Raw genomic sequence first — 27,080 nt, forward strand, 5'->3', positions numbered from 1 at the left:
CTAGAATTTAAACACCACTTTAAGGACAACGCATAAAAATAACTTCCATTTGTTTTCTTACCAAACAAATATTTATTACACTTTTAACAAAATGTTTCATACAATTTATCGTTTCTTTAAGAAAAGAGAATAAAGTCTACAAAGCAGAAAGAAAAGGTTATAGAATAGAAAGACTTTACCTGTTCATAATTTTCATCAGAGATAAAATATCCTGAAGACCCAGAACTGCCCTGATGAAGTCAAAGCTAATTAATGAAACAAGCCTTTAATGATGGTTACATATTTCATATTTGTAACATTGTGGACAATACTTTAGTAACATTGAGATTGTCACTGTCAAATTGTTACTGATCATCTTACACAGAAGATCCATCTTAGAAATATGTAGTAAGAATTCATCTCACAGAGCCTCTTGATTGTTCAAATGGTCTTCATAAATAAAAGTAATGCTACTCTACCCCTTGTTTTGGAGAAAGCGATTTATAGGATATTTTTTCTCCAATTTATAATCACAGCTTAAAATACGGTATCAGTTAGTTACATGAAAAAAGAAAATAAGGCAAAATATTAAGGCTGCTGCATTTAACGAAAAACACTGCACGAGCAAAGAATCTTCGTTGCTCCAAACACATTGCTTAAAAAACAAGAATTTGCTATGATGAACCATTAACGAGTGCACTACAAAAATATAAAGACTAAATAAAAAAAGAAAACAAATTTAAAGCTTAGGAAAGTTAACAAAAGATAAAATTTCCTTATACAAGTGATATAAAATAATGAGTATTTGTAAAAAGTTAGTTCGTGTTGACAACGATTGAAATGACCTATAATTATCTAGGTAGGTTTGTAACATGCATTTAATCGTCCATAATTTAATAAGACTAAATTATGTTGTTTTGTGTTAACGAAGACTGACAGAACCTGCACTGACCCGATACGTTTAAAATCTATACTTGTATTGTTCATGATTCAGACCGAGTAAGTTATTAAATACAAAACCAGTACATTCAGGATAAACTGCATTTGGAGAGGTGCATTTTAATATTTTATTAGATGCAGCATTCTACATTTGCCGAGTTTTGAAGTAAGATTTTGTTAATTTAATCATTTGAGCTAAGAAGGACTGGAGTTCATGGCTGATGAAAACAGCCACTGAACACCATGGAAGACAAATGAAAGATAATTGCGTTTTTTTTTATTCCTCTCTAGTTATTCAAGAAAAAATTTGAAATTAGATCGATAGGAATGCTAAAATTATGGCACTATACTGATACAATGGTAGTTAAAATATGCTTACACTTTGAAACAGATTGCTTTGCAAGATGATTTGTATCTATGTATGTATTAGCTCAACAAGAGCAGGCACTTAATCCTACGATTTTAAATTCTATTGAAGAGAGAGTGGGATAAAAATTGTAACATTCATAACTACAAAAGCCCTCATTCAGACGTTTCTGACAAACAACAGAGGGTACAATAAGTGCTGAAAAAACATGTGTAACCCTGGTAACAGGTCCTAAAATTTCACATGCAAAATTTTCGAAGGAACGACTTCACTGAGTCTGAATAAAAAATTTCCAAAGTCTGTTTTCAATAGAAATCTATAACAAGTAAACTGAAGAGCAAGGAGAGAACAAAATTACTATCAGAATTTCCTCTGTCAGTAACAGCAGGAACCTTTGAAGTAGATAGTTGTCAGGCCGTTGATTCTGCTTCATCAAATATGTATTTCAAAGTATAAAAATACATGTTTTGTATCAAAAGTGTTCAAAAAAAAGTTTGGGACGTTTTTAACAAAAATGACCAGAATGATCTCCATCAAGCAATGACCATTATGGCAAATTTAATTTTTTGGGAAGTTGAGGGCCCTTTCTCCAACTGGTCATGAGAAAGTTCTTTAAGAAAATTTTAACCGGGGAAAGAGGGGAAAGGGACAGGGTAACGCTTACAAATCTTACTTATTTAAATACTATCCCATATTTCAGTGAGAAAATTTGAGGAAATACATTACAGGTTCTTCATGCTCGACAAAAGTTAGTTGTGAAGAAAGTATTTAGATCTCTCTAGTTCTGATTTTTCCTCTGACAGGGAACCATAATGATGTGTTACCAAGTTTGAAAAAAAAAAAAAAATTCTTCAGGATGTCTATACCAGACTACTTCACTTGCTTGAACCACATCGTTTACATGAAAGAACAGCGACCATGAATGAAGTCATTTCAAGAAACATTTTTTTCATAAACGTTGGCATCAAAATACAATTCCATTAAAAGTAGCAAAAAAGAGTTTGGATAATGATATAGTGTACTTCCTTCCGAAAATACACTGACATACAATGGTGCGTTGCTGCCAGTTACGGGGAAATCTTCGAATTAATCTTGGTTAAGACCAAAACTTAATACATACCAGAGAAAAGTATGGAATGCTGTGTCATATTTTAACAGCAGTAACTTTTTGAAACTTGTTCTTTAATTATGTAGTAATTGCAACTATAAGGTAAGCATTACAAAAACTAAAAATGGGAAAGGCAACAGGATAAGTCAGTCGGTCAATATTACCATTATTATCACATTGAGGTTTTGAGTAAAATGAGACTTCTGAATATCTCCTATTGTATAAAAAGAGTGAGAAAAATTTGTTTACGATAGAATTTAGGATTGTAATACAGATGTACCTGTAATAGATGCTTTTCACAATTAACTGGCCGAAGAACAATTAATAATGATAAAGCAAATTAGAGAAGGAAAGTATTTCAGCTTTTGAATAAGCTTAATTCTTCACCTCCTGCACAAAGGAACATACCTTGATTGTGCTCTTTCAATATTCTTTTCTGACATTTTTTCATAAGAGAATCATCGCATGACTTTGTCTAAGATTTTAAATGATTTTTCTTAACACTTGCAAGAAAAAACACTAAAATTTGCAGAAAAGTTTGTACTATGGTCCTCTTATGAAAACATAAAGTGTTCTTGTAAATACTGGAGAGGCGTAGGCAAGATACATTTCTTCATGCAGGGACAATGAATACTGGGAGAAATTACGTATAATACTTGATTTACCTTGAAAAATAAAAAATGCAAAAATACTTAGAAACAAAAAGAGCCTCATCGCTTAAAAGAAACGATAGCAGTAAAAACGTAGTCATGAAACAAGAAAATTTTCACCTAGAAAGATTTTCACACTTGCTTTCATGTCAGTTTTTCGTTGAAACTAATTCTAAAACTAAAAATCAACAAACTAAACTCAGAAATGAAGGAAGAGTCCAGCAGCCTGAGCTCTAGGCTTTTCTCATTATGCTTCATAAAACTTGGAACAGGTAAAAAACTGAAGTTATGATTACAGTTTTGGTACAGTCAAAGTTCCAAAATTCCATTGCAAAAATACAAAAAGAGTTACTATCAAAATATTAAAGCTAGACAAGTTTTGGTAATTAGCGCTGACTCTATCAAGCCTTGAATACGTTTACCTAATTATGAGAACTTAACTAGCATATAAAAGTAAAAAAGAAAAAGCTTGTTAAAGACAAATTTATACTGTTTTAAATTTGATTGAGAAAAATGAATACAGTTATTCAGGGATGCAGAAATTTCCCGAGCTCACGATTGGGACCTAGGAAATCTTTACATTTTTGGCAATATCACCGTAGTTTGAGAGTAAAGAACAAAATAAAGATCATTACTAGGAAAATGTTAGGAAAAAGGTTTTTTTAAAATGAAGAGGCCAGTTAAAAAAATGAAACGACAGAGCTTTCTGCACCCCGGAAGTTATTGCAAATTTCTGAAACATCTTCAAGGCTGAGCTATTGTTACAAGGTTCCCGCTGCTTAGTGGTTAAATTAATTCCGTAATTCGTTCTTCTGTTTGTAGAAGAACAAAATCTAGATTCTTCCCATGCACTGAGCACAGAAATTATATTAAAAAGAATAAAGATCTGTTTGATTACTTGAGATTAACTTTTCTGGGGAACATATAGATAATTCATTTTGAAAATAGCTAGTACTAGAGGTACTATAAGATTTCTCACAAAAGTTTAGTCAGGGTGTCTACTAAAACAGGCTTGCCAAATATCAGTACTTTTACGGTACTTTTTCAGTACATTCAAAAGAAATTCAGTACTTTTTCGGTACCTCCATTCGACGACATTCGAAAATTTTTAAACATTTGAATTTTTCGCTCAAATTGCAACAAAAAATTAAACAAATTTCGGACCTTCTTACGGAATTTCCGCACTTTTTCAGTACTTTAAAAAATCAGTACTATTTCCAGACTTGTAGACACCCTTTTAGTACAGAGGGACAGATGGTCAAATTAAAAAATATTTCCTGCCAGCAAGAGCCCTATTTTCTTTTCTAACCAAGGCTATAGGAAATACAATTGTTAAAAAAGACTCGATCTGTAAGAGATAACTATGCTGAAAATCGTAGGACGATACTTTTTTGGGAGACAAATGGCCACGGATCTTTAAACATGCAAAATCCGATCATGCAAATCAAATTTATGTATTGCCATACACTTTTCATTTCACGAATTCACATTTAAGTTCAACTAAACACACTGAGTTTTCATTTAGTGCATCCATTTGTGATATTTGAAAAATTTTAAGAAACAGAGGCGAGATCTACTCTTAACTTTTTTCCCCTTAGTCTACCTCGTGATTAACAACAAAAAAATTTCAATATTTTACACTTGAATAACTATCATCTCAATACTCTGTGATTACAACCGCTTATCAATATATTGGATGATATTCATGATAGCAATTTTACAGATCAGTCCATTCGATAATGATAATGAAAAAGCAATAATATTATCTTCCCTAAGTGTAAAAAATAAAATGTGAATCAATTAACAAGATACAATAACAATAATTCAGCAATTTATACGTCTGAATTGTTTCAATAGAAAAGATAATACTTGGTTAACAGACAATCCATCTGTTGCACTCCTAGTAAGCTCGACCTTTTACATGAAATAGTCTATGATTGCATTAAAATATGAATGAAAAAATCAGTTGATCGTCAAAAAAAGTCCCGATCAATAGGTGACAGATATTTAATTTGTTAAACTAAGATTATGAAAGCACTACAATAATGGTTTACACATTTTTTACACACTTCAGGCATCTATTTTCCTAAAAGGCACATAGTTTTCAAATTAACTGTTGCAGAGTACGTTATTTCTTCAAAACCACCGGTCTAAAGCACCATAAACAGAAGATTATAAGACTAATCGACTAATAATTATGAGTTGAGTGGCTTTTGAAGGGAGCCGTATGAACTCGGGCATAGCTAAAAATCAGTACAAATAAGTATCTAAAATTAATTTGATTGGGGGGAGTCGTCTTTGGTGTTTTTATCACGTTTCACTGTCGTGGCGTTGGACAGACTATAGGTCTCTGGCTCAAAGACTGGGGGATACTCTAAGCCTGGGTAGTCCGGAGGAAGGGGCAGCCGCAAACTTGCTGAGTCACCGCTACCTCGAGGCTGTGGAGAAAAGAAAATACATGTTAAATTCAAGAACACAGCAAAAATAAGATCGCCCACTGAAAAAGAGACTTTACTGTACCAAGGAGGACATAACGGAAGGGCTTTTTTTTTGTCAAAATTGGATAAAAAGTGTATAATTTGAGTTTTAAGCCTAAAAAATTCTGAGAATCTCAAAGAATACGTTGAGAATGGTTTCATTCAACGCTAACTCAAAACTGACTTTCAGCAACGTTATTTTCAAACCATCATGATTGCGGTTAGGTTACAACACAATTCAGCAATTTTATGTGCAAAACAAAATGTATATAAGATCTCTGAGCAGTGGTTCTCTTTAAAGTTTGCAGTTTTAGACACTTGGGCCCATCTTTTTAGATGGTCACAAACTTTCTTCTCGCATAAAATTTCCAAAATTTTCTTTTTGACTACAGGCTCAGTGAGGCTGTTACACAATTTTTCTAAATGCATTTCCAGAGAGTATGTATAAATGAGAATATTAATCATGTTGATTTATCGTATGCTCTTTGATCATGATAATTTAAATGATTTGAATTGTACACCGATCATAAGTAGAGAGCCCATTTTTTTGTGATTTTTAATGACCCAAATTCTGGCTAGAAATCCCAAAATTCTCCCTAAAAACTGCCAAATTCTTGCTAAGATTTTACCGCATTTCTCGGATTCTTGCTGAAAAACTGAAAATTCTCACTGAAAATTCAAAAATTCTAAAGTTCTCCCTAGTAACTGCCAAATTCTTGCTAAAAATGAGTGTTTTCTTATCATCACTTATTTCAAATTTGAAAAACGTAGTTGGTAGAACCAGTGGTTTACTGCGAAATAAAGCACAAATCTACGATTGGTCAACGATGGAAACTTAAGTTTCACGGAATTTCCCGCGTCCCGCCCACTGGAATGATCATCGGCTCCGAATACGATAAACATAATTTTTCCGCGAATTTTCAGCAACAGCGCAAATCACGTCAAAATTCGCGAATTCGTGGTGTAAACTGATGAATTCGCGCCAAAATTTGCGTAATATGTCGAAATTTGCGCCAAATGCCGAATCGAAATTCTCGATTACACACTCAAAATCAACGGAACTCCATGATGCCTCTGAGCTTGGTCCAAGTGCTTAAAGACGACTTTTTAAAAATTTAAGCGAATCGCGAGAACGAATTTCTGGGGTTTTTAACCATATGGCATCCGATTCAAGGTGGTTCAAACAATTGGTCATATGATGTTATTAGCTATACGCCACTGAGAAACATCTTTCTTTTAACTTCAACTTTAAACCTCTTTTTTCAGCCAAAAAACCAGTTTTAGGCTTATTAAAGCGCAGAAAAGCATTTCAATATAATCAATACATCAATGTGGGAGCAGAGGGCATTGATTTTCATTTTCATTTGACAGCTTTAACCCCTGAATATGACAGGTTTGGAGTCCATAGGGCTTTCCCTTAGCTCTCTGTTTCTTGAGTTGGAGACTTCTAACTATCATTTTTTTTCCGCTCATCATTTAAAAAAAAAAAATTGAGTAAAACACTGTATCTTTGACTGGAGTTGGAGTATTGACTAAAAATCAAGATCAATCAGGAATAGATATAATTTAATAAAAAGCTAAAACTTACACTGTCCAGACTGAGATCGTTCTCTGCTAGATGATCTCTCTGATTGGTGCGGCTGGCCCAATCAGCAAGAGTGTGTAGAGGTCGTGGAGGAGGAACAGGTGGCTCTCTTTCCTTCTTTTCACGGAATAGAACACGATGCAACCTTGGCGATCCTGGAAAATTGGAGTCATGTTTTAATTTTAATACTGATGAAACTTAGTCTAAAAGACTATTACCAGTGATTGCTTTTAAATTTTTAAATTAAAAATACAGCCTAGAATCTTGAAAAGGCTATCAATTTTGGTCTTTAATTATACCGAGATGTTAATTGAAAATTAGTATTGCAAAGAAATTTCTTCTTACAAAAACTTCAGGACAGATATAATTTAATGGAATGTGTTTCAACTTACCAAGTAACGTTTTTTGAGGCGATGAAGAGTGATCGCTTTTCGACGGAGAGAAGAAACTTTTCAGCGTTTTTGAGGATGATTGAGACTGTTTCGAGTTTTTGCGACAAGACTGAGACTGGTCCAGGGCCATTTCAAATGCAAACCTCATGTCACTCGGTCCTGTGAAGTATTTGACAAATGCCAATCAAAATCAAGTCCACACTTAAAAGCAAAAGTTCGTCCTCAAAAAAAGAATTCATGATTAAAGTACCACTGATCTTTATCATATCTTTTCAAACATACAATATACAAACTTTATACTCTTCCATATTAAAAAAAAGTTAATTCTTCTTCCAGAGTAAAAAATAATTCAAACTGAAGAGAGGAATCAACATCTGATCAATACAATGTCAGTCCTATGTTTACTCGGAACAAAATTTTATGCTCCATGATGGCTCCATCAAAATTTTTCTACATTACTTTAACCCTTTGTTGCACGAATTAATTTTGGATCACCGATTTTGATGAAAAAAATATATGTGGTAGGTTATGGGGGAAAATGGACACGTCTTTTGCCGTTTTTGAAAATTTTGACCTTTTGACCTTTTATGGGCACAAAACCAAATGTTGCCAAACGGCATCACCGAAAACTTTGAGAATTTTCAAAAAAAAAATTGAAAGACTTGGAAGTGGAAAATTTTGAGCTAATAAATTGAAGTATTAATTTAGAATGATAATAGAAAGAAAAAGTATGAGAAATCGTAGGTAAAATTGAATGCTACGGCTTTCCAGGGAGGAAATACTCTTGCGTTTCCAAGCGTACCAAAAAATTAGACCTAGGCCCAACTTCCGACCAAAATATTTAGTTTTAAAAAAATCAATTAAAGTTTAAATACCCTAGGTGTATAAAAAATGAAAAGAATGACCTCAATGTGAAAAATAATGTAGAGAAATGAAATTTATTCGTTGAAAAAAGAACATCAGATGGACATCAGCAGGAAGAACATCAGAGGTCTGAATCATCAGATTTCTCTGGATTTTCACCAAGACACTTGACGATTTCGTCTATTCGCAAACGCTCCTCCTCTTTAACAATTGTTTCAGGCACTCAACACAGCATTTTCTTGGCAAAAACTAATAAAACTGACTGAAACGCGCGTTTAACGCATGTACTCGCGCGCACGATAACTTGAGTAAACATGACCTAAAAAATCAAAAGTTGTCCCCTAGTTGCTCGGTGATGCCGATTGGCAACATTTACTTTTTGATCTCTATAAAACTGCGTAATAATGCTGTAATGATTCTGATTGGCTATCGAAAAACTACAGAAAGCAACCTTACAGCATGAATTTTCCCAGCCCATCAACACCACAGGGCAGCCAACCATCGACCAGCGAAAGTGGTGACGTCATCGGTGACCCTCAGACCGACAAACCTGACAAATGAGCGTTTCTTTTAAAGTTTGCAGCCCTGAATTGGGAGTGGGGGAAAATTTATGCATGGCCGCTGTACCGGTGCCGATCAGCATCACCAAACACATCAGAAAATCATCTACATCCTGATTTTAGAAAAATAAAAAACCAAATGTTGCCATATGGCATCATCGTGCAATAAAGGGTTAAATAGCATTTATTTAAGTGACTAGAAATGGTGGCGAACCAAAAACACACCTGGGGAAGCATTATCGAGTGGTGAAACTGGAGGAGGTTGATAATTAGCTGCTTTTTTCAACCGTTTAGTGCGGAGATCAGGAACAGTGTTGGTTGAGTGAGCACTAGCTTGGGGGCGAGAATCCGAGCGTCTCAGGGAATCAATCCAGAACTTTTCTGGGGAGCCACCCCTGTATTCTCTCGTAGGTTGTGGAGTGTATCTTGGCCTTGCAGACGATGACGGTGCATTCCTGTTGCAACGATACCTGTCGTCTGAAAAGTTGTCTAAATCTGGAAAAGATGAAGAGTGAACTCAATGTATTTCAAGTCGAAAAGAGACCTTAGTTGCACTAAATTTTGCACCAATCTACACAGGGAATTTGTTGACAAATATGCTGTTATTGAAATGAGCCAGAAATGGTAGTTTTTTATTGCAAAATGTTGTCCAGAGAGGAACTGAAAATTGGGATATTAAGTCTCACAGACATTTATGTGTGAAAGATGCCCAAAAATTTCAAAACCCCATCAGAGTTATGATGGTTCGGAGTTTGCCGTTGAAACTTTGTTAGCTTTGACAAAAAGCAACTTTAATTTTAAACAAGCCATTTTCCGAGTTCAGAATTGTTGGATTAAAGTGCAATTTGATGTTTTTAAAAATTTCTTTATTCATTGGCTGAAAATGAAAAAATGGGCTCACATCTTATTTTATGGATTCGAGAACTTATTCCATCCGTAACTCAAGATTAGATTTTTTACGCTTTTACTGATTTTTACGATGTTACAGAACAGATAAACTTCCTACAAATAAATAAGTTCAAAAATACATAGGTATCTATTGTGATTATTTTATTTCCAATGATTGTGACTTAAATGATTACACTTTTAGCAGAAACCAATTGAACTTGATTTGAATGAACGATTTGATTCATCTGAAGTAGAATCAATTGATTATTGGATTAAAGACTGAATACAAAAGAGTGAACTTTGAAGTTGTAGGACTTTGTAAAATGGAATACTAGGATTAATTGAATATTGTACATATAGCCTGAAAACGGTGATTTGTTAATTTCTAAGATATTTTTATAGATGTTGGAGGAAACCCCTGCTCATATCAAAGCTCCAAATTCATCAGATTTAGTATAGACTTGAAATATTCTGAAAGACTATTCCTGTATCGAGTCATGAAACCACAAAAAAAAGTTACCTGCAGTTCTGGGGGCAATTTGTGGCGGCAAAGGTAGCAGTGTCGATGAGGTTGCTGGCCTTGAAAATTCTTGTTGCTGGCGTCGTTCTTCCTCTTGTCGCGCTAGCATAAATGCTTCAAGCGTAACAAATCCTGTGTTGTTTTCATGATCAATGCGCCTGCTCAAAAATGAGGAAATCAAAAACATTGAGGTCTTGGAACACAATTCTTGGGCCCAATTTGGGTTTTTATATCCACTTTGAAAATGGCTAGAAAGTCTGATTATGAGACTTGGAAAATTTAAAGTCCCCTTAGTTTTCTCTTTGATGAATAAAAGAGATGGGTAGCATTTTTTTTATTCTGAAAAAAAAATTTAAAGTTAGGACACGGAGCCGGGTTTTACAGCTCTTAAAATAGTATTATTACTATTTGTCCGAATATTTGCAGACTTAGATGCTATTCAGGCATAGTTAGAGTCCACGCCAAATAAGTTTACGCACTTTTAGATTGTGACAGCAGATCCGCCGTCTTGATTCTTGCATTAACTTTTCATGCTAAAATGACATCAGAAGATCTTCTGTTGCAGTGTAGAAGTGTGTAAACTTATTAGGTGTGGACTCGTACCTTTAAGATTCATCCTCCACACAGCCAAAAAAATTACGACTAAAACTAGGAATTTTGTCAAATTTTTAGAACAGGACACTAAAACAGCGCTTGCAGAGTTTTGAGATACAAAAGCGTAAGAGTTGTAAATGCATCGTACAAATTTCAGCTATTTATAGGAAACACTTCCATTTCCTATAATCGACTTTGTGAAAAGCTACACATACAATATAACAATGCAACCATAAGTGAAGCCACTTTACATGAAAGAATATGACAATTTGCAGAAAGTTCTGACCTCTGTTGCGTGTCCCTTGTTGCTCGAGCCAAGGATGCCAGCCGATAGTCACCCATATCTGGTGGCAAATTCATGTTTACTGGAGAACTACACCTTTCGCTTAGGCTGAAATAAAAAATATGAAAACATCAAGATTTCGTACTATTCAAATAAACATTTATACATATATTACATCAAAAATCATTTGTATAAAATATCCTCAATAACAAAATTTTGTCCAAAACAAAAGGGGCACATTGAAAGAAGTCACAATGAACTTCCCGCTTGCCAAAACCACAAACTTAAAATACTAATGTCAATTCGAGCACTGAACAGTTTTGAATGTACTCCATTGTGAGGTAATTTTCTCAGATTGAGGACTTACTGTTGACAAGTTTTCAAGTAATGTGAATCAAAGAAGGCGGGAAGTTTTTCATGGAATTCCATTCTAATTATTTAGAACAGGATAATTTTCTGTTCAATTGTTGATTTGACAGAGGTTGTCTGTAGTTCTTTCTCACAAGAGACTGACTCATATGGACTTGTTGCCTGCCCTGCTGATCGCATCAACCGGCATTGAGGGGTTCCTTGAGCGCCACGCTGCACTGGTTCTTTTAATTAGGATGCAGTTGCTTGCATTGGACACTCCTGCAAGATCAGCCATCATTAGAGCCGGGTGTAATCTTACAGTTCACGATTGGCACAGCCCTAGCAAAAGAATGCACTACTGAACTTTCGTATTCAGATTTTTTTTTGAAGGGGGGGGGGGGGGTGTTCTGCAGCGCCAAGGAAAAAGTACCCACAACACTGTGTCAGGCAATGTTTTGATACAAACAAAAGACATTAAAATCTGACTCGGAATATTTTAAAGGTAAGTTTAGATGTTTTGATGCTTCAATTGTTACCCTCCTATCCAGTGGTCCATTGCAACAAATTTCTCGCAGATGCTGCTTACAAGATGCAGAGAAAAGATGTGGCACATAAATAATCAAATACGATTACAAGGTTACCACAGCAAGTTAGAAAATGAAATACCCTGACAAATTTTGGTGAAATTTCCTGTCAATTGAATTCGTGCCAGATGGTTAAAAAGATATAACCTTGAAATAGTTTTTAGGCAAAATTTGTTGATCGAAACGTCAAGCCCATTCTAGGAAGCAAATAAAGGTGACCTAAAAATTTTTCCCTGACACTTTTAGCATTTTCCCTCACATTCCAAGGTCTTCATTGACTATTTAAAATTTCCTTAAATTTCCTGGTTTTCCCCAAGCCTTCGAAAGCCTTCGAGAAATTTCATTTTTTATAGCTGAACTGACAACTTCTCCAGGATTAAAGAAAAGAAACAGGGGTTGTACCTCTTGTCTGGGTGTGCAAGTACACTCTCTGCACTACAATGGTGGCTTTTGTCTTTCCGCCGTTGACTGGTCGAGGCGGGTGGTGAGGGTGGAACTCGCCGATAGGAGCGAAATTGCGCTGTTGGCGTTGGTACGTTGTTTGGACCGAGGAATTTCAAGTATTTGCGGTCAAGACTTTCACTGCTTGGCCCTTCTTCTGCCTGTGCCGCTTTATTGCGAGATCCCAATTTTTTCAGCGAGCCAAACTTTTTTTGGAATTCAGAGCTGCAACAAAATTACAGAATGTCAAGGCCTATACAAGAAAGGGATAATATTAATGCAAAGTGTGCGAATCGGGGTGGGTTTAATCTCTTTGCTCCTCTTTTAAAAAATTTCTCAGATCTAGTCTGGGAAGCAAACAGCTTCTTGGAGGAGAGGAATTTAATATGCAACTTTAGTGAATAATTATAGTACTTAAACATTAGTGTCTTGAATTCTTGAATTATTTCATTTTCTGATACCTTCAGAGACGGACTTCTCATAAAAGTCAAGAATCATGATTGAATTTCCTCTCTCTTTCATTTAGAATTTAATGAAGGAGAGGGTAGATTTTCCTCCTCAGTTTGTAGCAAAAATAAAAATTCCTCATTCATTTAGCAAATTCTTTGGCAATATGTAGATGCAGGCTGGAAAAACGTTTTTCCAGATTTAAAGTTTCAATCATTTTCAAATTTCCAGTCATTTCAAAAAAATGCCCTTTCAGATATTTCAACAGTATACGCCAATAAATACTCAGGAATGGCTTACCTTTTCCCGGGGGTGTCACTTGAAAACAAGCCGGAGAATTTCTTCATTTTAGGGCTCGGAAAGCACGATTCTTGCTCTGACTGTGATTCTTCCTCTTCACCATCTGTTTCACTATAAATCACAGCTGAAACAGAACCAAGAAGTACATCAGTCAAAAAAAGTTTCATGATGTAAAATCAGCAGAGAGGTAAAATCTTGAATTAAACCTCGAAACTTCTTAGATTGGAAGAAACGAATATGATAATAGGGAGTTAATAGAATAGGTTTGATAATTTGCCACTTAGATTGCTATTTATTATGAGGACAAGATATGAAGTCAGACAAAATGAGACTTAAGGTGGTAATTCAATTTTTTTTATGATACAGAAAAATTCCCATTGAAGTAACGATACTGGTTTTCAGATTTTCATAGTAAAGCTTTTTAGTGCTCACAATACATTGGGTTAAAATTTTAAATCATAATTAGTAATTTGATTCATACTATTAGTATTCGAAATGAATGGTTTCTGAAGTTAGTAGATGACATACTATAGACGCCTACAGATAAACAAAAATTTTTTTTCGATTTTGCGTGGTCAAAAATCTTCTTTTGTTTTATAGTTAAAAATCTTGGTGCAGATTATTTGTAGAAATTTTTGCAGCATATGCTGTGCTACTATGAGTGGGCTTTTTCTGCAGCAGACAATAATCTTAGTGCAGATTATCTGAAGATGCATCAGGTATGATAATGAAAATACTTTAATTGGCTAGAGCTTTTAAAAATGATTCACAATTCAATTTAGACTAATTTTAAAGTGATGAGCCCGTCCAAATACTCAAACAAATGATGCTTACTGACTCTACAGCAGAATCACGAATCGATGAGGAAACTTACTCTCAGTGTGGATATCATTTGCTATGGTGGACGCTGTGATTGCATCCAGCCATACGGCTAGATCTGTACTTGAGTCTGCAGCAAAGTAGAATGTTGTGCCAGCATGGTAAACTTTAAACGCAAATTTGCGGGACTTGACTTCCTCTGCAACGGATGCGGTGAAACCAGGAAGAAATATCATAATGCGTGCTTTGTGGGACTGAGGAGAAACAAATAAGTGTAAACTTCAATCGCTAATTTTGCAAAAACGGAATGCAGAGGGGTACAGAAAGTCAAAAACAAATTACAAAACAGATTCATTTTTCCAGAAACTTGGAGCCGTCCAAATGTTATATACGTTACTTTGGGAGGGAGGAGGAAGGTTTTGCTTGCCTTAGTGGATCGCATAAGAAGAAAGGGTTTGAGTCCAATCTTACGTAGGAATCCCACTCTATAAAAAATTATTTTATTTCCAGCTATTTTATTGGTTTCTTCTAATTTCCTCTATTTTCTGAGAAATTTGTAGGGGATGGGAGATCAGGCCTGTCTTACGTAATACCTAAGAAAAGAGTGAGAGGTTGTCTTTCAGGTACCTTACAGATGGGAAGGGGATTAAAAAAAGTTGGCAAAAAGAAATTACAAAATACTTGAAGATAATTTTAAGATTAATGGGCTTGTTTCAGGAATAACTGAATAAGCATAATGCTCCAAAAAAAAACTCTCCTTTCAAAGAAATGGGGGCACTACCCTTAAAAAAAGAAAAAATACCGAGCAAATGTTGACATATTCAAGGAAAAAGAATCAAAATCACTTACATCATTTGAGTTGAATCCGAGGAATGAAGTCCCTTTCAGCACAAACCATCCTTTATTCCACTGAGCGCCAGCACCGCCACGGGCTCTTTGAGATAACCAACCCTGACACTCGCATTGACCTAGCTCTTTGACACTGATATTCCTCCGTTCTGAATAAACATAGCAAACACAAAAATAAGGATTTAAGTAAAATTATGAATTCAGACGTAATGAAACACTGAAGCCATTTTGTAAATTTAATGAGAGGAAACTTAACTTTTTTCCCTTCAAAATGACTTTATTGAGCTATGAACTCCAAGCTCTAGTAATTCCGATTCTGAATAGTTTTTTCTTATGTTTTTGACGCTAAAATGTTCAAAAATATTATTCAGGCTGTGGTACCACTAACACAATTTTCAGCTTTACAACATTAAAATTTCTTTTTCTGTAGATGGTCACACTCAGTTCAAAAGATTACAGCCTATCGTTTAAAATAATTATGCATATGTGCTCTAAAATGTATATATTTAATAAGCGATTGAAGAGTTACAAATGAAACTTAAGAATGGAAATAGAGTTAGAGAGGTGGTAAAAAATACTAACTGTTCAGGAGAGGATTCTTTTTCCGGAGGAGTCTTGGACTAGCTGTCACTTTCAGCGAAGCGCTTTTTCCCATCGATTTGGCGACCATCATGGCACGATAGCAGCCACCTTTTGTCTCTGCCACCGGTTTGGCTGGCCTAGGAGGAGGTGTCAACGGCTTCTTGTCTGTTCGGTGGCGCGGGAACGTTGCAGGAGCCGGTGAAGAAGCTACACTTGTAAGAGACACATTGTCAAAGTCAACAAAGTCCGATTTGACAGACGTTGGCGTAGTGATCCTTATTTCTGGAGAGTTGTGGGCTCTCCGTTCCAGCGAGTTCTTGCCGTAAATATCAGTTTCCAGCTCAAGAAGAGGCTTGTCATAACAACCCCGCAAACCCCCGTAACCTTGACTGATCTCCAATCTACCTCCTCTGATTTCCGGGGAGTTCCGCAGAGTATGCCTAACATAAACCTCAGCATTGTCTTCTACTGAACTCTTGCCTTGACTACTACTAGATCTTACCGAGGTTGGAGTTGCCGTTCTGATCTCAGGAGAGTGCTGCGGCGAGCGTTCTAATGAGCTTTTGGCGTAACACTCACTATCCAAATCGAGAAGACTCCTTGCGTTATGTTCACTACTCCTTTGATTGATTACTAATCTTTCATAAGGCGAATTAGAACGACTGGGAGACGAACAATCCACCCGTTCGGTTCGTTGTGGATTATTAAGGATTGTTGACAAGGGCACCAAGTCTTCATTCGACAGGTAATTGGGTTGCTTAGCTGGATCTCGTAACGTGGAACAGTAGTAATACAGATCTTCAACTTTAGGCTTCGTTAAATACCTCTCTGATGGGCTAGGCGCAACTACTGGTTCCTTCACAACTGATGAATGTTCATGCTGAGTCAGCGAACTACTGATTGTTTCAAGAATCTCGTTGATTTTTTTTGTTCTATCCATATCTATATCATCTGAGGCTGTATGCAGGGTATTTCTGCTTTTCTCTTCGTCTTGTTTCAACAAGTGATTATTTATTGTGTTCACCATCTGTCCATGCTCCGATTTTGCCGATTCCATTTCTACAAACTGACTTAGATTATTGCTGTGGTTCTCATTATTGCTTTGGATATTGCTGGGGGCGTTGAAGTTCACATTATTATTAAAATTGTTGTTCAGGATATTATTTTCCTCATTTTTATCACTAGTATTGCACTTGCTACTAATATTTACTGAATTAAGTAGCTGCGATTCGTTATCTAACAGCTCAGTGGCACTTTGTATGTTAATGTTCGTTGTGTTATTGGAAAGTTCTGTTCTTGGCGGAGCTTCTGGAGGTTTTATCCGCTCTAAATTATTGGAAGTGTCTGACTGAAAACTATTAAGAAGATTAAAAGGGTCCATTATATTGATATTTGAGGTGGGCATGTCTTTTGATATGGATGAGTTGAGCCTATTAATATTTGAGACGGAATCTTCAGTAAGATTTTTTGACTCATTGCAGTTAACTACTTTTTCAATTCCTTGGATAGTCAATACATTGATATTGTCAACTTTATCATTTGTTGTCGTTGCTGGACAAACATTTTCTACCTTTGTCTCATTGTCACTCCGATTGTCAATTTTTTCAAACTTTTTTACCTTGCTAGTATTAATATTGTCGACTTTTGCTTGCCTTTCTCCAGCCAGATTCAAATTCTCTAATTTTATTGTCCTGGCTGCCGGCACTGGGTGTCGGTTGTCTACTTTGACCGTTGTTGTTGAGCTATCTACTTTTTCTAATTTGGCTGTTGGCGGATGGAATTCTTTTTCAGATTTGCTGTTTAAATCTATTCCAGCATCGATTGCGTTCAGATCGTATGCAGGGGTACTGTAGCTTTTGTCCAACTTGCCGCGTTGTTTAACTTTACTGATTGAAGAGTTTGTATTCTCTACATTGTTGAATTTGTTGATTTGATTAAGTTTAAAAGTTTTAGGTGGGATTTTAGGTTTAGGATTGTTACTATCAGCTTTAGAGAACATCTCAATGCGTTCTTTTAGTGAGGCAAACTTGCAATCTTCGGGCAAGCGACTGTTCGAGGATGCTCTCTCACGCTCCAGTGGACTTGTATTTTCGATGAATTTGTTCTCCTTTTCATAGTGACTGTCGTAATTGCCCGATGATGTGAGGCACTGAGCGCTACTACACTTGGGCGGAACATCTGGATGACGATTTGGGAGTGACGAATCCATCGAACAACGTAGAAGGGTTTCAGAGTTGAACTTTTTGTTTTCTTCACTTGTGCTCCGCCACTGACGAACAAATTTTAATTCATGCCAAAGCTGGAACAATACAAAACAGACAGAACACTGAGCACTCTAAAATTTCAGAGAGAATAAACAAAATATTACGACAATCTTTCTACTTTATCTATTTGGAAAAACTTGGAACTCTTGTTCTTACTGTTGTCAATGAAACAATTTAGAGATAAGGATCTTCACTTCCTAAAAAAAGATGCATTGCACACAAAATAGAAAGAAAGTATACCTTTATCAAAAAATAGAGGGGCTTGTACATATTTCGGATTCTCTGAGAAGTTGAGAAATATTTTATAAGAACTAAAAAAAACATATCACAGGTCTATACCTAATATTAGGACGCATTCAGATGTGATAACATTTTTAAGTTTTTTCAGTCAAATTCTTTAAAGACTCAAACTCTTCAAAACTCGCATCTAAGAAAGTTAACAGGAAGGTCTGAAGAGGAAAGATGGTAAAGGTATATGTCGTTACGGCAGAGGTGCTTAATACTGCAAGAAGTTTTTCTGATCAAATTTACAAAGTGGGTTAGTTGTGCTAGTAACAGAATCGTGTTTTGATCCTTGGTTCTTGAAGATTAGCTGAAAATAAGAAGATCTGTCCAAACCGCAACTTTCTACGTTCAATATTATCTGAGATATTGCCCTTTGAAAAGTCAGGTTTTGACGTCATCCACCACAGCAGTGATACCCTTGGTTTCTTTCTTTATTGCTCGATCAGTAATGCAGAGGGCGCAACACGAAACTTCAACGACATTGAACATGAAGAAACGAGGTAAATTGACTGACCGCCTAATCTCTTCGCGGCGAGTGCATTATCTCCTGATAAGAAGATCTTTCAAGTGCGAATCCGTCTGTTTTTTGAGTTTGTTTACATTTAACGTTGTTGAAGTTTTGCATTGCACCCTCTGCATCACTGATCAAACAAAAGAGGAAGAAACCAAGGGTGTCATTGCTGCGGTGCATGACGCCAAAAACCTGACTTTTCGAAGGGCGATATCTTAGTTAATATTGATCGTAGAAAGTTACGGTTTGGACAGATCTTATTATTTTCAGCTAATGTACAAGAGCCAAGCATCAAAAAACGATTCTGTGACCAGTGCAACTGACCCATTACTCATATCTGGATTCAAGTTGAAATTTTTCTCTTAAAATTCATCAGAGTAAAAAAAAGAAAATAAAAGTGAACTCCATCATAATTCCTTGGTTCAGAAATACTTATGTAACTTAACTTAATACTTATGTACTTAAGAATGTGTAATAACATTTCTAATGACCTTGACTATTGATGTGATGGTCGATGAAAATGAACAAAATCCTCTTCTGGCAAATTCGAGTTAATAGCCTCACTACTTTCATAAAGAGCCTTTCTAAGCATGTGCTGAAGGGAAAACAAGCTGTAGGCTCTTGAAAACACACATACTAGTGCTTACAGTAGTTTGTTATCCTTTTGGTCCATGTGAGAGGGGCTCTGTTGTGACACTTATAACTCAAAATAGCCAAAAATGGGTATTTGATTATTTTTCCAAACCACCTTTCACTTAAAACGTCCAGTAAAATGGTGCTCTAACTATATTGTATGGTGAGAAATCACCGAGCCATAGAAATTTCTTCACCTCATCTAAATTGACTGGAGGGCGTTTACTAATAGGACTTGCTCCAGTGATGGTGGCTCTGCGTTGCGCTGGTACTCGCGGTTTGGGCAGATAGAGTCGCATGCTTGTTGGTGATGCATGGCCGATGTCCTCATCACTGCTACTTGTTGATTCGTCTTTGCCTTCATCAGAGAGTGTTTGCTCCGTTTCGTTATACCTGTTGACCAAGTTAATTACATCATTAATTTTTACATACTGGTAATAGTTATGACTCAGTTTCATCATTCTGTAAAGAAACATAGAAAAACATTGGAAATAACTAAGTCAAGGGCAATTATTATTACTGTGAGTTTCAGACTCCTAAATATTCTGTGCTACTCATCATGGTTACGATGGTAATCAGTCCAGACTGATTTTGATGATTCATAGCAATGGTAGGTTGTGTTTTGCAATTAATGATTGATCTGTCATCTAAACATATGTAAAAGGATCGATCAACGCAAAAAACACTTTGATAATTGATTCCTTACAAAAGCTTCAAATGGGATAATATCGATAGCCAGTGATTCATGCCCTGCTGGTGATTTATAATCTATCAGACGGTGATCATTTCTAGATGAGCTCACTGTTTTCAAATTTTTTGCTTATATACGTTTCCTTGGGGAGAAGAACACAAGCACCAAGAAGCCAAGTTTCAGAATATATGGACCCTTTTTAATGATTTAATCAAATATTGGCCATTTTCAGATAAGATAAAAAGATAATCCTTAGGCCCGATTGAGCCAGATTTATGTAACGGAAAATTTAAGAGCTCGCTAAAATCTGCAGCCAGTTAGAGTTTACCTACACCGAAAATTTTTTGCTGTTTTTTACTTCCTTTTACCAAAAAACTACCTGTCCATTTTTATATTCAGGCAAATTTTTTGAAGCGAAAGCAGGGAATCAATTTTGATTTTACTGATTTGAGGTTCACAAAAATTTAATGATTCGATTATTGACCTCCATGAAAGTAGGCAATTCAACAACATCACCTCAAAAATTCATCATTCAAAACTATCGGAAGAAATTTTCTATGATGCAAAAATCTTACGTTGGAAGTGGTAACGTAAAGTGAGGGATAGATAAAAGTTCAGGACGTGGAGAAGGTAGACTATCATGCCATCTTGATGTGTAGGAAACAGAGTGCTTTTTGCTTGGTAACCGGTAGGGCTTCATATAGATCTGTCCGAAAACTTTGGTGTGACGTGGCCGCTTCTTCAATGTTAAAAACACATCGGAAGAGGATTCTTCGAATAAAACCATAACCTGCTTCACCTGCCAGCCCACCTGAAACAATTAAAACTCGTAAAAAAAAAATAAAAAAATTCTTGGTTGGCACAGCAAAAATGCTTTATCAATTTTGATAAGGTGGTCTTGGCTGACACTCAGCAATCTGAGGAAAACTATAAAACTTGAAGGAAAAAACTTTCTTAAAGAACGAACTGTTTTGTAACTAGGTAGAGAACAGCGCCTCCAAGTTTTTTGAAATTTCAAAGATTAAGAAGACTATTTTCAGGGAATTTTCACATCATAATAGCGAGGATGATCTTTAGAATATACTGATTAATTTAATTTCTTAGGAAAGTATGAAGACTCATTGAAGAGCTGCAATTTTTTCTTGCTCTTGATAATTTAATTCCTAATTGAAATACTTTTTTTTTTCAACGAAATAGTTGACCTGCAGTTCTAATTGAGAAAAATATGATCAATAAAATTGCCGCATAGCCTACGTACTTAATTTTCACCTTGAGAAAAAGAGGCGATAGTGAAATTAGATGGACCTCACTTCGCGATATTACAAACTCCTTTTTCCAGTCATTAAAAATATTTTCTGAAAATTTGGCATTAAAGTATTAGCTGTTATGCTTTAGAAAATGATGTGCTGGAAAAGTAACCAAAAGAATGTGGATGATTCATTTTAGTATCAGAATGTAAAATACTTACCACAGTCTGATAGTTGATTTGGACAATTTCATCGCCGCATTCTATTTTACCACACTGATGAGCAGCACTGTTGCACTTCAACTCTCCGATTTGATGGATTCCATGAAATGATGGTACAATATAAAAACCCTGAAAAAGGGAACACACAATTATTTCTTCTGAATTAAGAAAGAAAAAGTACGATGAACACATGAGGATGGCTTCAAGGACCAAAAGGCACATTCCTCAGCAGTAATTATTATTTATTCATTGTTTGTAGGTACGACCAATTGTAAGTTACATTCAAAACGCCTGACACAGAGTTGTGAAAAATAAAAACTAATCCAAATACGAGGAACGGAAATAGAGCCATTTGCAGATTTAACATGCGATGCTGCACATCTGCATCATGGACTTTCTGAGACATACATGACACTTAAAAACGTGCCCAACCCATTGGAAAAGCACTGATTTCAACGGTTTTAACACTACAAAGAAACCAAAAACCGGGAGTGATATTGGAGGTGACAAAGTTACATACAGAGCTGAAAGTGCTGGTATAGTATTAGGCACTATGATATTTCAAGAGCGGGTCATTATTTGGGGGGGGGGGGGGTGGGGTGTTTGAATATAAGGCTTAAAGTGTGCAATTCTGATGAGCCTGCAACTTTTAAGGTCAGATTCAAGCTGAGAATGAGTTCATTAAAAAAAAAAAATTAAAAAAGAAGCAAAAATTAATGTGACAAAACGGGGAAAGCCAAAAAAAGCAGTTGGCTACAAATAAAAATAAATTTATTTCTCCTTTCTCTCTTTTATCAACGACTAAAATATAAAAAATGAAAAAAAAAAAAACTGGCGGAGTATACTTTTCATAGGAAAAAATATGAGGAGTTGCAAAAAATATTATTAGGAAACTTACTGACACATTCAATGTAGAAATGTAAGAGAAAAAAAAGAAAACAATGGAAGCAGATGTGAGGGAATGAACACAAAGACCAGATGTCTGGTAATCTAGAAATAAACAGAGGAAATTATGAGGAAACAGGAAGTGATAACAGTCCACTCTGCTTTCGTTTTTATCCTCTTTGTGTTTCCTTCTTCTTATCAGTTTTTTTTTTGTCCTATCTTCTTTGAGCTCTTGAGAAGTAAACAGAGATGGAGGAGCAGATTGCAATGGAGAATTCGCTCGATGAAGACTTTGAATGATTATTTTGCATTTTTGTATCGTTAGATCGACAGACACTGAGAGGAGCCCTCATGTCCACCTCCAGTTTTGATGATAATTTTGAAAAATGTGGTAATTGGTGAACCAAAACATTGGGTACAACTATTCCCATTACTGAGCCTTAGTAGAGGCTTGGTGAATTTTTAATGAGCAAATGGCTACTGCTCGAACACGAACTTTAGTAGTAATCAGCTGTGACAACATACTGGCTGAGTGGACTGCAGCACAAGGTTGAACTTGCCTTTCATCGTTTAACATGTGAGTTTGATTCTCAAAGTCAAAAGTGTAGATTTTTTTAAGTCCTTATAACTTCTTTTCTACCAAGTTTTGTTACTCATTGCTGCCTTTATAAAGAAAATTAATGTGTGAGCATTGTTCATGACATGGTTGCTACTCTACTTCCAGTGAAAGGATAAAAAGGGATCCTGAACGTCCATCAGGTGTATTGCGAAGAATTGAAGAAAAAAGAACCACCAGAAGCAGAGAAAGATAAAAAATATCTGGTCAATCTTATACACAATGATCATGCTTATGGGGGCCTCCTTTTTCCTTGTAATTCTTTACTACACTCCTTACAGATGTTTAATACCGAACTGTTCAGTGGAAATAGAGGGGGAACCATCTTTTGAACAAGAGATGATTAGTAAATCCTAATTATTGTAAAAATAGATGCTCAGGGTTTGAAAAAATGGATTTACTTAAAAAACGCTCTAATAAACAATAAGTAATAAAGGGAGGTAACATAGTGTGCCCTCTAGATTTTGATCAGAGTGTGGACTGAAGTTTCCTCATATGAAATCATTGGACCCCTACAATGCCATTTCCAAGGGCCCTGGTTGTTCTTTAAAAAACTCCTAAAAATCCATCTACTTAGACAAAAAACAAAACGAACTACTTTTCGCCACCCTGCCAGTCCAATTGACTGCAGAATTTTCGAGATACCACCATTGAAAGAACTCACCAAATGATCTCCGGGTCGTTTTTTGACAGTGACGAGATCTAAAGATGCAGGCTGGAGGATTAGAGGATCATGGATATCTTGAATGATCTGATCGGCGATAACTGCCAGTTTCTGACAGCTGGAGCGAATATTTTCTGTCAGATTGTCAGCAAATCGATCCCGCTGCCCACTGGTTGCCATTTCTAAACTCAGTTTGAGTAGTTCTGATTTTCGGTTGATATATGCTACCTGACCGCTGAATGGTGGTCTGCAAAATTTTGAGGATTGTTAGTTCTAAGCGTGCTTGGAAACTGAACTTATTTAATCTGTTACTTTGAACATACAGTATTGCATTGCGCTAAATATGCTATTTTTTTCTTCTATACCTCTTTTCTATCAAGCTCAACTATTCTTATCACCTTCCCCCAACATATGTACAAGTGATTCTAGACTCTGAATTCATTTGTTCAGGGGAAATGAGAAGGATCTAACAATAATATGAGTTATGTGGGATTGGTCAAAAAGACTGTTTCGATAAGAAATGGGGTGGCCTGTTTTAAAACTGCATCAAACTTTGAAATTTTTGTAAAACTTTTTCTTACCGATTTTTCTAAAAATCGAAAGAAAAAAAAAGAAAAATCGGTAAGAAAAAGTTTTACAAAAATTTCAAAGTTCGATCAAGTATGGCCGATAAAGTTAACAACAGAAGTGATTTAAACTGCATGATTCAATGAAGAATTCATAGTCATTTTTTAAATTAAAATATAATTCCTTTAGATAGTTCTTAGATGATATATTGATATTTAGGAACCGTACCTGTCAAGCCAACACACCAGTGGCTTGATTGTAGTAACAATGTTGGCGACATCTGCAAGAGTTTGAGTTGAGAGTAGCGTGGAGTTTGGCTGTGTTCGATTGAGTTCATTGTGGAGGCTATGAGCTGCACACGAAAGGCGTAAAGCTAGTAACTGTAAGTTTTCTCGATCTAAATCATAGTGCTGAAAAATAGAAAAAGGAAGTTAATACCGATAAAATTTAAATTAGACTTGGGCTAAAATTTTCTTTTGAGAATAAATACCAACATTTTCTTTCCTACGCTACAGTTGCAATTGAATTGCATTGAACAGGGGGAACCAAAACAATTCCAGTATTGTAAAAATCATGCATCTTCATCTTTACTTAAAATACCCAGAATAACAAAGAGTTTTGTTTTTTCTTTCGAAAATTGTTATACATGAAAAATTTACAGGTGGAAACTACTTAGGTACATCAAGTAAACAACCACTGATTTTCCTCTCAATTTTGCAGAGAAGATACAATTCTTTAACTAATCTTTGCAGGCTTCCCCTATTATCCATACTTTTCCTATTTTTGCATGGAGCCGACTGCGCGACCTGCCGGTTGCGTGGTCAAACATTTCTGAACCTCTACTTACATAGATGATAGGACTTACAAAATTGCGAAGCTGCTCAACAGCTTCCAAAATAATCTCCTGGTGTCCTAATTTGAAGATACCCAACTTTTCAAGCTCATCATGTTGGATATTGAGAAGGTATTGACCATTGATTTCATTCTTCAAAAATGAATGTAGATATGGCAGAAGTACGTCGTCTAATCCTACAGAAAAAAAATAAAAAATGACAATTAAATGTTGGAAGATTTGAAAGACAAGTCTGTGGAACTACTGATAAAGATCCACCAACTACTGTTTGAGAAAACTATAGCCTCAGATTAGGCTATAATGAATGGTAAGTACCTGACAAGGTTGTTTTAGAGGAACCGTAAATGCAACCTTGTCCTCTAGAGGTTCAAATTTTCCCCTAAAATGCTAACCTCAACTCAGAATTACATGTAGAACACCTACAAGTAACACAGCTAATACTAGTTGCTGTTCTCGAGCATTAGAGCCACCATTGCGACTGTCAGAATAAATCTGTTCAGACTTTCTCGGGGAACATTGAGGTTAGAGCTTATGCATCGTATGTTGAGACAGGCGTCAACGTATTGTTTATACCACCAGTCATCAGTGGGGCCATCTGACTGCATGTATTAACCTGTTGAGTGGTGCAAGCTCAGAGCTAATTAGAGATTGCTGTTTGTCTCAATATATGATGCACATGATCTACCTTTATGAAAGAGGTGAAATATCTACACAACGGACTAGATTGCCAGAGCAACTAAGTATTCCTTCCTAATCATCTGGTTGATATTACTGTGGAGTTAGGTTAGGTTTTGAATCAGTGTTTCATGTGGCAGAGAATTGACGGACACCTTCGGCTATTGGCCGTAGGTCCAAAATCCGCCCGGTGTGTCACAGAGAATTACTGTACCTGCATTGCAAATCGGTTGAAGAAATCAGTTGAGCATCAGCTGTGCTGTTGGGCTTTAAAAAAAACGCTTTCTCATAGATTCTGCCAAACACTTACTTCGTGGATTGCCGAACTACACAATACAGAAAACAAAGCTTTGCTTGTCTGCTCCACATGGTTCTGCCTTTGTTTCTCGTCCCCTCAAATGAGTGACAATGTGTGGGGTGCGGTGCCACAGATAACTTGCATTGATGGTTGTCTCAAAAAGAATAGCAATCGTACCTTTTGACAGTTGGAGAGAAGGCTCAGATCAGGTCAGACATACCAACCATTTAGCCAAATCTTATCAATAAATGAGGATTCGTCAAATAGAGATAGATTGTTCGTTCATAAATATGAAAGAAAAAAATGGTTATACCTCCAAAGACTTTCAGTTTGGCATCTGATGTGCATCGGATCGGAGCCTTCCAGACTTCGCTACTGTGAAGTAGATGAGAGTGCAGATTGTAGGGATGCGGATAGTAAGAGAGAAGATTAATAATTACCTTTTAACCAATCAGTCACTTGGTCTGGTTTCCATTCTGCAACATTCACGTAAGCCATGGTACACCATTTTTAAACTCGCCACGAGAAATCCGTAAAAAAGCTGACCTTCGAACAATCAGTAGTAAATTTGGAGGTTATCTCTGATCACTTCACTAAACAATCCGGTCAATTGACTCCATTCTCAAATTTTGGGCTCAATTTTGATGAATGAACAGCACAGGGGGAATGGGGGAAATTACGTCTACACTCGACAAAATTTTTTCACATCCGATTCACAATGGGCAAGGTACGCACTCGATAAATCCTAGTTTTTACTGAAAAATCAGAGGACATGAATGTACTGCAACGATTGTTCATCCATGTTTCAAAACTGGCAATAAGTATTTTAAAGAGCAAAAGTAGATGGAAACATTTAAAAAATTAAAGGCACTTGAATACCAAGGCGCAAAAGGCCATGAAATTTAAAAATTAAAAATGTTTTGCGAGTTTGACGATATCAAGAACGCACGAGGAAAAAGACGAACGTTGGTAAACATATTACAAGCTCACAGCGAAATCATTAGAGGAGGAGAATTTGCTAACATTTAATTTAAAAAGTGGCCATTTTGAACGACGTGTTGCGGAAAGCAGCACTTGCGCCGGGACCAAAT

General features: G+C 36.0%; 1 protein-coding gene across 1 annotated transcript; it reads right to left on the bottom strand.

Annotated features, from left to right (window-relative positions):
- Nucleotides 1-48: 48 nt before the first annotated feature.
- On the bottom strand, nucleotides 49-26,968 carry cnk (connector enhancer of ksr). Its single transcript, XM_019041964.2, has 18 exons — nucleotides 26,430-26,968; nucleotides 25,029-25,192; nucleotides 24,392-24,573; nucleotides 23,597-23,843; nucleotides 21,432-21,560; nucleotides 20,539-20,774; nucleotides 19,470-19,665; nucleotides 15,580-17,878; nucleotides 14,998-15,146; nucleotides 14,204-14,402; nucleotides 13,330-13,453; nucleotides 12,544-12,807; nucleotides 11,210-11,314; nucleotides 10,330-10,487; nucleotides 9,147-9,416; nucleotides 7,498-7,656; nucleotides 7,109-7,260; nucleotides 49-5,481 (listed from the first exon to the last, which is right to left on the bottom strand). The coding sequence occupies exons 1-18, from the start codon at nucleotides 26,485-26,487 to the stop codon at nucleotides 5,317-5,319; spliced, it is 5,256 nt and encodes a 1,751-aa protein (XP_018897509.2). The 5' UTR covers nucleotides 26,488-26,968; the 3' UTR covers nucleotides 49-5,316.
- Nucleotides 26,969-27,080: the final 112 nt, after the last annotated feature.

This window comes from Bemisia tabaci, chromosome 3, assembly GCF_918797505.1.
Source record: "Bemisia tabaci chromosome 3, PGI_BMITA_v3".
Lineage (NCBI taxonomy): Eukaryota > Metazoa > Arthropoda > Insecta > Hemiptera > Aleyrodidae > Bemisia > Bemisia tabaci.

Excerpts from the sequence above, each read along its gene's own strand:
- cnk (XM_019041964.2), bottom strand. The coding sequence starts at position 26,487 with ATGGCTTACGTGAATGTTGCAGAATGGAAACCAGACCAAGTGACTGAT. Across the intron at positions 23,844-24,391 it reads CTGGTGTGTTGGCTTGACAG|ACCACCATTCAGCGGTCAGG; the intron begins GTACGGTTCCTA and ends AAAATTTTGCAG. Across the intron at positions 17,879-19,469 it reads CTCCAGTCAATTTAGATGAG|CTTTGGCATGAATTAAAATT; the intron begins GTGAAGAAATTT and ends GTATTGTTCCAG.